The sequence below is a fragment of the Haplochromis burtoni genome, unplaced genomic scaffold, assembly GCF_018398535.1.
Source record: "Haplochromis burtoni strain Fernald_Lab_line unplaced genomic scaffold, NCSU_Asbu1 Contig_113, whole genome shotgun sequence".
In the NCBI taxonomy this organism is placed as follows: Eukaryota; Metazoa; Chordata; class Actinopteri; order Cichliformes; family Cichlidae; genus Haplochromis; species Haplochromis burtoni.
The window spans coordinates 920055-930910 of NW_024582474.1; the positions used below are offsets into that span (position 1 = coordinate 920055).

Here is a 10856-nt window from a genome sequence, read left to right on the forward strand (position 1 = left end):
TGGAAATCTGTGCTTTGGTCTGATGAGTCCAAATTTGAGATCTTCGGTTCCACCTGCCTTGTCTTTGTGTGATGCAGAAAAGGTGAATAGACTGTCTCTACATGCATGGTTCCCATCGTGAAACACGTGGAGGACGTGTGATAATGTGGTCTGCTGGTGACATTGTTGGGGATTTATTCAAAACTGAAGACACACTGAATCAGCACGGCTACCACAGCATCCTGCAGCGCCATCCCATCCAGTTTGCATTTAGTTGGATATCATTTATTTTTCAACAGGAGAATAATCCCAAACACACTTCCAGACTGTTGATAGTCATTTATTTCCAGTAATGAACAGAAAAATTGTTTTTGGAGTTGAATGTTATGCTGGACTTCTCAGGAAACGCCAATGTTCCTTAAGAATTCTGCACAGTATTATATAGCAGTGATATATCCTTTGGTTAAGGAGGGGGGCATCCAAATCAGCATTAAAAAGTGATTTATGTAAAAAGGCACAGCACAAGATATGCATAAGAATATTCTTTACACCCAACTGTAACTGACAGAAAGTTAGATCTAGTGTTTCTGACAGTTTCTTACCACTTGAAGCCCTAAGAAATAAATTAAGTAAATCATTGTTATGGTTTAGCTGCATGGGACAGAAACACTTTATGTATAAATTTGTATTAGCATTCACGTCAGCCATGGTCTCTATGTAGGACAAGAAATCAAAATACTTCACTAATTGGGTGGCTATCCAATGAATCTGCAAATATGACTCGTGGCCCTCCACTGGATTTATATCAGGGAAGGCTTGGGCCAATCTCAACACTCCATGCTACAGTCCTTAAGCCATCCATTAGCAGTTTTTGTGATGCTGAAGGATGTACTATCCTGCTGATGGAGGTCAGTAGCATCAGGAAGATGTCAGCTGTTTGCTACAAAGTTAATTTAGGTCACACTCATCAAGGTAACAATATGTGAAATTAAGATTTTTATGTATAGATATGTTGTAATGACATGGCTCATTTTTTTTTTGTTCGGGTTAAATGGTCACATATATTTATTTTTGTATTAATTGAGCATTGTATCAACAAATAACAGTAAATCATAACAATTAATGTTTGATAACTGCAATGTTGGCATGCAGTTAGTACATTGTATAGGGAGTAGCTGGTAATAATGGCCCTAGGGCATGGTAGAAAATCCCCCCCCCTAAAAAAGATTTTTTCCTATATTGTAGGGCTTCTTGATGTTGCACTCAGCCTAATCACATCAGGTAGTTGCTGCATTACTCCCTCTAAACTGGACTTAGGGTACAGAAAAGTACAAATGGGACAAAAGCTCTACATTAACAATAAGAATGCCTAAATAAAACACTAAACTTTGCCTTAATATGTGCTTATACTGATAAACATTTTAAAAAGGATGGAGAGGATCATAATGCATTATAGCTTGATCGTAACAAAATGGAATCTAAATTTTCAGTAAAACCCATTAAAATACACGAGAATGCCAGCAAAACGTCTGTGGGCACAAACATCTTTAACGAAATGTGCAGTTGGCTTTGTTGTGCAGGACAGACGGATGGAGGGAGGTACGTGGAACCTTCATGTCCCATCAGCTAGTTTACTGTCCACCTCCTCTCAGTATGTCACAGAAACTTGACGCACTCAGCCTGACGTAGTCCTGGGAAGCAACTGCTGTTTGTAGATACCAGCCAGAGCTTTGGAAGCACTGTGGATCATCTGGCGTTGGGTTAGGCCTGTCATGGCCTGGTGCCAGTCTGTTCTGTTGATGTTGGGAAGGCTTTGCTCCAGGACCTCACCCACGGTAACACTCAGACCTGACCAGCGCAGGCTGTAGTCAGGAGGGGTCATGGACTGAGCCTATATGGGGAAGGTTACAAAAACACTGTGAGTTGTAGCAGGTTTCTACATGGGAGATTTTGAATAAAAAATTCTACGGTACAACCTGACATTTTTTGTTCAAAGACAAAAAGTCAAGAGAAAACTATAGAGCCTGAAAAAGGTGGGAAACTTTATCTTCTACCAGCATGACAGGATATTATATTGCCAAAAGTATTTGCTCACCCTTCCAAATCATTAAATTCAGGGATTCCAATCACTTTAAGGTGTATAAAAATCAAACACTTAGGCGTGAAGATTGCTTTTAAAAACATTTGTCAATGGGTCCCTCTTATTTGCTCAGGAGTTGGGTTTAGTTCTAGCATCCCAAGATATGTTTGCCAGTTTCATGACCTTCCCACTAACACATTACCTGCCTTGTGGAAAGCCTTCCCAGAAGAATTACAGCTGTAAAGGTTGGGCGGACAACATATTCAAGTCTGTGGATAAACAATGGGATGCTACTCAAATTTGTTTGAGTGTAAAACCAGGCAAGCTTTTGTCAGTAGAGTGTACAGTGTTCCCTCGTTTATCGCGGGTGTTACGTTCAAAAAATAACCCGCGATAGGTGAAATCCGCAAAGTAGCGAACTTTATTTTTTACAATTATTATAGATGGTTTAAGGCTGTAAAACCCCTCACTACACACTTTATACACATTTCTCAGAAAGGGGATCGACATTTTCACACGTTTCTCTCTTGTTTAAACACTCTCAAAGTTCAAATCTTCGAAAATAAGTCCAGCATTATCGAATGAAACCAAAGATCAAACCCTGTTTTCAGGTCCAGAACATGGGCACAGAGCAGCTGTGAGAGAATTCAACATTAATGAATCAATGGTACGGAAGTAGAGGAAGCAAGAAGAATGAGTTCTGTAAAGTTTGACTTATCTGACTGTTTGGTTTCACTTATAATCCTTTTGTGTTTGTTGTCTTCTGCTAGCGAAGATTTATGTAAATTTGACAAGCTGGACGCAACTGTACTGTACAGGAGACACGGCACGATGAAATTGATTGAAAATGGTCTACAGTTGATCAGGACGCAGAACACAACGCACTGTGACAAAACAAAAAAACAAACAAAAAAAAAAACAGCGAGGCCGTGAAAACTCAAACGCGATATAACGACGGACCACTGCATAACAAATCAAAAACGAAGGGAAACCTACAATACTTACTCAAGCAGTGTTGGTTTAGCTTGACTATAGAAGGTAACAGGCCTTTTTAAGCAGGCAGGGCTTCATTTCAACATTCCCCATGACCACCATTTTTCCCACGTACAGATACAAGGCCCCAGGAGCAACCATACACAGCCAAAAAACTCCACACCACCCCCACCCGCACAGTTTTACTTCTGTTTGGTTTTATAAATTGTAAAAGTTTCTTTTTCCTGAACATTTTTTTTAAATATTTAAACTTCAACCAGAAAAGCTCTTCCTTTGTAAACCAAATGATACCTGCTGGACGTGCTCTAATGCTACAGGGGTCGCCTGAGTGAAGAGCTCGATGTGAATGTTCTGACCAGGGTCCTCGAGGATCAAACATCCGATGTCAAACCACCTGGAAACAAAAAGAAGGTTTTGTTGTTGTTTTTAGAGCTTTTAACTAAATGTTAACGCTTTTGTTTGTTGCCACAAAAAAACATCAAACTGCATCAAACGTGAATATTTGGCTTGCATTTTATTCAACACATGACGAATTATAAAGTAAATAATGGAAGATGAAAGGTGAATAGAAATGTCAAAAAGCATTTCTGTCCTGTTGTAGATGAAAACTGTTGTAGCCCAGCATCCACACGTTATATTGTTTTTTATGGGATGCTCCAAGCTGTTTACAGCAGTACTGCGCACTGTTTGTGAGACAGAAAGTCCGCTAGGCCTCTAAGAATGTGTGTGCTTTCTTTTCAGAAGTCAGTCAAAACCTTCTTACTTGTCAGGAAAAAGTTCAGCAATGAAGTTTTCTAAAGAGACCACTGGCTGTCTCTCGTGGATCACACCAGCTCGACGCAGACTGTCAATGCGCTCCTGAGCCCCCTGCAGACACGCAGGGACAGACAGACACACACATGTATGACTGAAGCTGCAAACATCAGTGCTGTCAAGAACTAAACTGAAACAAACTCAGACACTAGTAATACTTATGTAACTGGGATATTTCAGCATTTTATTTTGAACTAAGAAACAAATAAGTAAACTTAAAAACGACCAGACTGATATGTTAATAAACTAATACATCATCATAATTAACATTTTTCTCTTTTACTGTGCGTAGAGATATTAACTAAAATGAGCCTTGACTCATAAAATGTGGAACTCTCTATGCAATCCAGTTATTATGATTAAAAGGTTACACACAATTTTTCAGAAGCAACCTATTTTGTGTTTCGTTTTTCCCACAATATTAAGACTCAGTTCTCAAAATATTTCCTCTTAACAAATCTAGCACTGCATGATTTATATACATTTTTATCCTCACACGTGATGGTCTTAAAAGCCATGTCATTTATAAATAAAGCTATAAAACCTATTCAAGGAAAACAAACATTTGATGCTTGAAAAAAGTTGAACGAGAAAGAAATGAAGTAACGTAAAAGCGAAGTCCACTGACCTTGACACCGGCGGCATAGCCCACAGGCTGTGGAGCAATGTTTGACTGACCAGACTCTCCGGTGACCATGGCCAGCCCAAAAACCTCCTGGAAAGCATCTCTAACTGCTCCCACATTCATCTCCTTATCTGAAGTCACAACGATGTCAATGTCCCCACCAGACTCTGAGGATGAACAACACAGAAACGTTTATTAAGAACATTTGAATGTTTTGTACATTTTTTTTTAAATTGGGTAAAACAGGGTAACTTACTGATGTATGGGGCCATGCCAGGATCAAGAGTAGTGATCATGGACTCCACAGAGTGTTTGGTTTTGTCTAAGACTGTCTTTACTACAGCGTTTCCTGCTACTCCCTGAGGGGACAAAATACACACAGAATAAGACTACCCAAAAATATATACACACAAACACCACACTTAACCAACTGTTCCTATTAACTTTAATTAAAGAAGAACTTCATCATTGTAAAGACTTTTTATGTTGGAAAAATATGTCCTATCATATCGCAAAAAAGCTACAGGGAACATCAAGCTTCAAAAGTCCCCTTTCACACATTTGTATTCTACCTTAAAAAAGCCCCAGATGCCTCCACCACTGTTGGTGTCTCCAGACACTCTGGGATCCTCCTGTTCCTCCGGGAACGTGATTGAAGATCCAGTATCTAATCCTCCTCTAATGACTGACTGCTGAAGCATGGGGTTGGACACCACACCTGAAAATATGGAACATTTTTTAACAAGTTGTACTTTTTTTTTTAAATAAATCAATTGTTTACAGAATGTCCTCTGAGCATCTGCTGCTGTTCTGTTTTGCGCTTCCCTATTGGCTAGATTGTGAGGTTGCTGCTGCGGTAGCCCATGCAGTTGCTTCTCCAGTCTCTGATTCTGTAGTCTGACAGACTTTAACTACACAGTCGTCTTGGAATTCAGCTAACAACGCTAGCTCTTTCTCTGCTCTGGAAATCTGCTGTGAGTTTGAGGACTACTATAAAAAATATGATTTATTACCCTTATGTCTTACTTCTAAGTTAAGGGACATTCATTTCAGCTTTCAACACCCTGTTGTTATGTGTCTCAGGGGCCCTAAACCTGCACATGAGGTCTTCCCAGGTGTGGTACCACACTATCGGGGATCTATCTTGTACTTAAAGCTTGTTCCTGTGCTGCCATGATTAGTGCCTCTGTGCCGTCTCATATTGGTCACCTGCCACCTAGAGTACATCTTGGATGGTTCTCTGGAGAACTTCTGGTTTATTCTTCTGCCTCATATCTCTCTGGAACACCTCTTCAAGCATGTGGCCAGGGCTGAGAGTCCTTGCATGGCAGGTTCCCAGGCCTCAGGTATGGACAGTTTGCTGTACTTCTTGGGTACCCCTTTCCTCATTACACCTTTCTGCAGCTCCAATAGTTGGCTGACTTCCTTCCACACTGCCTTGATCTTGGCCTCCAGTCTTCTTCTCCATGGAGGGCACTGCTCCTTGTGGCTGTTCATCTGGTGGCCAACCATCTCTGTGATCACTACTGTCATAATGTAGATCGGTTGGTTAGTTTCCTAATCATCCCAGTAATGGATTGTCCATAATGCTGCATTCACATCGTCTAGCAGACTTTCAGAGGGTACTTCACATTTGTCTTGGTAATCGGCCATGAAGGGTTCAGGTTTCCAGCTTCACCATGATCCTCTCTCTCAGGTCAGCTTCTCTCGCACTCAATGCACCTCCAGTCATACTTGGGGCTTGCTACTCGACCGCTGACTTAACTGGGACTTCATAAGAAACAACAGTTCTTAGGTCCATTATAATAATATAGACGGGCAGTTCTGATAGCATTGCTCCCACATTGATGTTTTTGATTTGTTATTAGCCATAACCACGAGCCGCATCCTTAATGATAACTTAACTAAACGTTAAGTGCCAGTGGTGTAGAAACTGGAGTTTCACGGACCTTCCAAAATTGCTTTCAAAAGGGTTGTTTAGTGTTGTGAATGACAGCTAGTCAAGCGAGGTGTGCTTGCCTGTTCAGGTATAACGTGAAGGTGTTTTTCAACTGGAGAAGGCAAAGATGCCTCTGTTGGTATCAATACTGTTGCAAATGAGTATCTAATTTGATAGTAATATTTAGTGTTGGCTAGTATGTGGGTATTCTGGGTGTCAAACTGATTTGGTTCCAGTTTTTAAAAGAGCATAAATGTGTTTATCAGATTCGAAAATTTCACCCGAGCTTCACATTTTTCACTCTGACCTGGTATAGAAGCAGGACTGGAAAATGTTGGCATCAGCGGTGTCTGTGGGGTTCGACCAGCATGACCCCGTGTGATGTCATATCCTGCACCCACGGAGAAGCTCGATACAGGTGGACCTACAGGAGGGGGCAACATGCTGGAAGCAGTAGAAGGAGGCCTGATGGAAGAGGCCTGAGGAGGCAAAGAGAAGGAGGCAGCAGGAGGGACGGGAGAGCTGCTGGTGAAAGGTGAGGCCAGTGTTGAGGCAGGGGGAAATTGGGAAGAAAGGGAAAGCGGTGCAGCCAGAGGGCTGCTGAAGGCAGGAAGTGGTGGGACACTGGGGAGAGAAGTCGAGACTGAGGGGGAACTGATTGTTCCTGGGAGAGGGAGCGAAGTGGACAGACCTGAAAAACAAAGAGAAACATCCAATCAGAGAGAGCTTTCCCTCTACTCATCTGCTTGCCATTTTCTCACTCTGCAGGTCTTTATATCCTCAGCTCTGCTCTTTAGGCCTGAAACCCGTCTGATTTCACTCTTTATTTGCTTGAATTAGTTCTCTAGACTCTCTGCTCGGGTTACCTTGCAACATCTCGCTATTAGGTAACTGCTAGAAGTAAAATTGCTAATATTAACATTCACACCGCACAGGTAAATATTTATGATAACTGTGTAATACTTTGATATTGCTGAAATGAGAGTTTTACTTCTTACTCTTCTTACTCCTAAACTGCTATTTAGAGTTATGAATGTTAACTACTATAGCTTTTGAGGAAAGGAGGAGCCATGTTTGGCTGTCTGCAGCAATGTTGTGTCCAGTTGTGTGCCAGCTGAAGAAGGCAAAGACAGCACAATCGGTATCAATACTGTTGCAAGTGAGTGTCTTAATTGAATATTAATTTTCCAGTTTTAATATTACAAGCCATTCAGTCCCTGTACAACCACAGCGAGTGCTTAATTAGCATTGCCAGCAACAAGTTGGACTTGTTTCCAGAGGATGTTGGACTTCATCAGGGATGCACTTTGTCACTGATTCTGTTATGAACAGAATTTCTAAGCGGAGCCACGTGGCTGAGCTTCTCTGTTATTGTTACTTCCCTGCAACCCAGCTCTGGATAAATGGTAGAAAATTGATAGATGTTGTATCCATAACGTCCACATCAACAGAATTAAAATTTATTTACACGTATTACCAATCTTGAATTTGTATCAACAATGTGAACTGTAGCAAATGACATTTAAAATCTCGACTCAGCTAAGCTACAAGCAAAGGGAATGTTGATTTGCACATCAAATGTCTTACCAGCAGTGGTGGGCAGGCTTCCGACTGGGCCACCCACGGTCAGAGGGGTGGGGCTGGCAGGAGGTGTAGTCTCAATCCCACTTTCTTCCATCATATTCTCTGTAGTATTTATTTTAACTTCAGCCCAGAATTGCTGCAATAAGATGTTGTGATGAATTATATTGTGTTCAACTTGTCGGTCGATTGTTCATTTCCTGCATGTACACTCTGGGAACTATAGCAACTGACAATAATGTTTATTAAACCTTTTTTCACACCAACGAAGAAATTTAGAAATTTCTAAAGTTAAATCTATAAGTACATGAATTTTCTATTTTTTTTATTTTGCACACTACCAATGTTTTTTGTCTATCAAACAATCAAGATTTTAGTACTGACTTTCAGCTTTAAGTTAGTGGATATAAACTAAAGTATTGCACTGGTGATGCCATGGTTGTTTGCAGGTAGACCAGCTCCATCAATACTAAAAGGTATATACAGATTATAAAGAAACATATGCTCCCATTCAGATGATGTCGAGGCCTTGCATATTTAAGCAAGACAATGCTGAATCACACACTGCATCTATTACAAGAGCATGTCTTTGTATTAAAAGAGTAAGGGTGCTGAACTGGCCTGCCTGCCGTCCAGTGCAGATTATTGTGAACTTCTTTTTATTGATTGAACAGGTATCCTCGGTTTTCTAAATCAACAAATTGATACATGCACCTTCCTGTGACAATGCATCGCACAGTTTGAGCCTCATTTATTGGCTTAAGTAAGGTAGACTTGTGCCTGATTTAGACTTCTGCAGAGAACCTTTGAGGATTCGAGGAGCCTATGAAAACAAAAGTGTTGTTGCCCACATTTATGCCTGTGTGTAATGCACACAGAATCAGCATGGCTGCACCCTCCTATGTCAGTATGCATACTGCAGCAAAACGCCATCCCAATGGATTTAGTTGGACGATCATTTATTTTTCCAACATGACAATGACCCCAAACACACCTCCAGCCTGTGTAAGGGCTAGTTGATCAAGAAGGAGAGTGATGGAGTGCTGCATCAGATGGCCTGGCCTCCACAATCACCTGACCTAAACCTAATTACAACCATTCCAAATTGAGATGGTCTGGGATGAGATGGACCGCAGAGTGAAGCCAAAAGAGCCAACAAGTGCTCAGTATCTCTGAACTCCTTCAAGACTGTTGGAAAACCATTTCAGGTGACGACCTCACGAAGCTCATCGAGAGAACGCCAAGCGTGTGCAAAGCAGTAATCAAAGCAAAGGGAGGCTATTTTGAAGAGCCTAAAACAAGTTTTCGTTTACTACATAATTCCATATGTGTCCATTTATTTTTTGGTGCCTTCAGTGAGAATCTACAATGCAAATAGTCATGAAAATAAAGTTTAAAAAATATTAAATGAGAAGGTATGTCCAAAGTTTTGACTGGTTTTGTAGATTTGATTAGATGGATCATTCTGAGGCAGTGATTTTATCTTATTGTTAAATAAAAACAACAAAAAAACAACTGTGGTGAAAAAGTAGCCAGAAATGCAAATAAGGATTCAAGCGTGTTGAACAAACCAATCATAACAGCTGCAGTCTGCACTGTGTAATTACATTCTCGGGAGGTGCACCTCAGGTTACATGGTACGTCAGGAGTTTACAGTGACGTCATAGGTTCCCACATAGATTCCCTGTTAAACTTGGGCATTAAGCTGCGCATGTAAAACATATTCCCACAGAAAATAATCTGTATTGCAACGCATTTTAATCCAAAACTCAGAAGATAACATGCTGGGAGCAGGTTATCAGATGCGCTGTTTTAGGAGCATATAGTAATAAAATTGTTTGATCCCAACAGAAACAAACAGAAGACCCTCTTACGGTCTCCACAGAGGTCTTCCAGGAAGCGTGATCATATTTTCTGATTGATCAGCAGACCATGAATTCACGCATGGTCCTTTCTAATCTGGAATCTAGACTGCTGCGGGTCAGGCTTTGCAGCACAACCTACTACAGCGATTTACCCCAGTAAGACATGAACCACCTTCGTAGTACAAAAACCCAGGGTTAAACCTTAAGTTAAGTCCCTTTCGCACACGAAGAGGCAAGCGCTGTGCTCTGAAACAAAGCGGATCTATATCGTCTGACGCGGACACACAAGGTTTGTTCCGTGTCTGCCACGCCACAGAACGACAGGAGATCCAAATGAATGCAGTGTAGCGTTTTTTAAGACTGTTCACAACTTACACGTGCCTCACAACCCCAAAGAAAAACAGCAAAGCGGACAAAGTACCATACACATCTTTATCTAATTCTCTAAAAAAGACTCAGCATGACACGTGCCACTATTATGATAATCTCTACAGAACAAGTAACTTAACTACTCACCTGCTGGCGGTACTAACACAATACACCCATAAATAATAATAAAGCGCCGACCCACAGTGATGACGTGGTGCTTTGCCACGTCTGCTCCAGCGTGACGCCTGCCGCCGTCTTACGTGGCTTACGAAACTAGTGATGTGAGAGGCTACTGATTTCCCTTTCCGATCTGATTCCAAGTAAAATTCAGGCTGGAATCGGCTGTGTGAAACTGTGTGTTTGGAAAATTTAAATCACAAGTAGTGTATTTCAAACTATACCATAATAATGTATACAAGCCATCAGACTTCTTACTTATGAAGAGTGATCATACAAGGAATAAAAAGAAAAACCTGAAAATGTAATACCTGCATTTAAAATGTGACTGGATTGAAAATTATAACAAAGCTGAGAAACATTTTAGTTGTCTCCGTAGCCAGAGTACAGGCCACTATTTACTCGTGTGGTGCAAGCTATTCAGTCTGTGTATTC

At 41.0% G+C, this 10856-nt stretch overlaps 1 protein-coding gene across 2 annotated transcripts; it reads right to left on the reverse strand.

Moving 5' to 3' along the window:
• Window positions 1–303: 303 nt before the first annotated feature.
• On the reverse strand, window positions 304–10499 carry prrc1 (proline-rich coiled-coil 1). Of its 2 annotated transcripts, none has more exons than XM_005928985.2 (9): window positions 10392–10499; window positions 8017–8149; window positions 6737–7120; window positions 5063–5208; window positions 4747–4849; window positions 4494–4657; window positions 3816–3919; window positions 3344–3446; window positions 304–1870 (listed from the first exon to the last, which is right to left on the reverse strand). In XM_005928985.2, the coding sequence occupies exons 2-9, from the start codon at window positions 8108–8110 to the stop codon at window positions 1655–1657; spliced, it is 1314 nt and encodes a 437-aa protein (XP_005929047.1). In that variant the 5' UTR covers window positions 8111–8149; window positions 10392–10499; the 3' UTR covers window positions 304–1654. The 2 variants fall into 2 exon arrangements, with proteins under 2 accessions (XP_005929047.1, XP_042079455.1); XM_042223521.1 differs by lacking the exon at window positions 10392–10499 and adding an exon at window positions 10251–10380.
• Window positions 10500–10856: the final 357 nt, after the last annotated feature.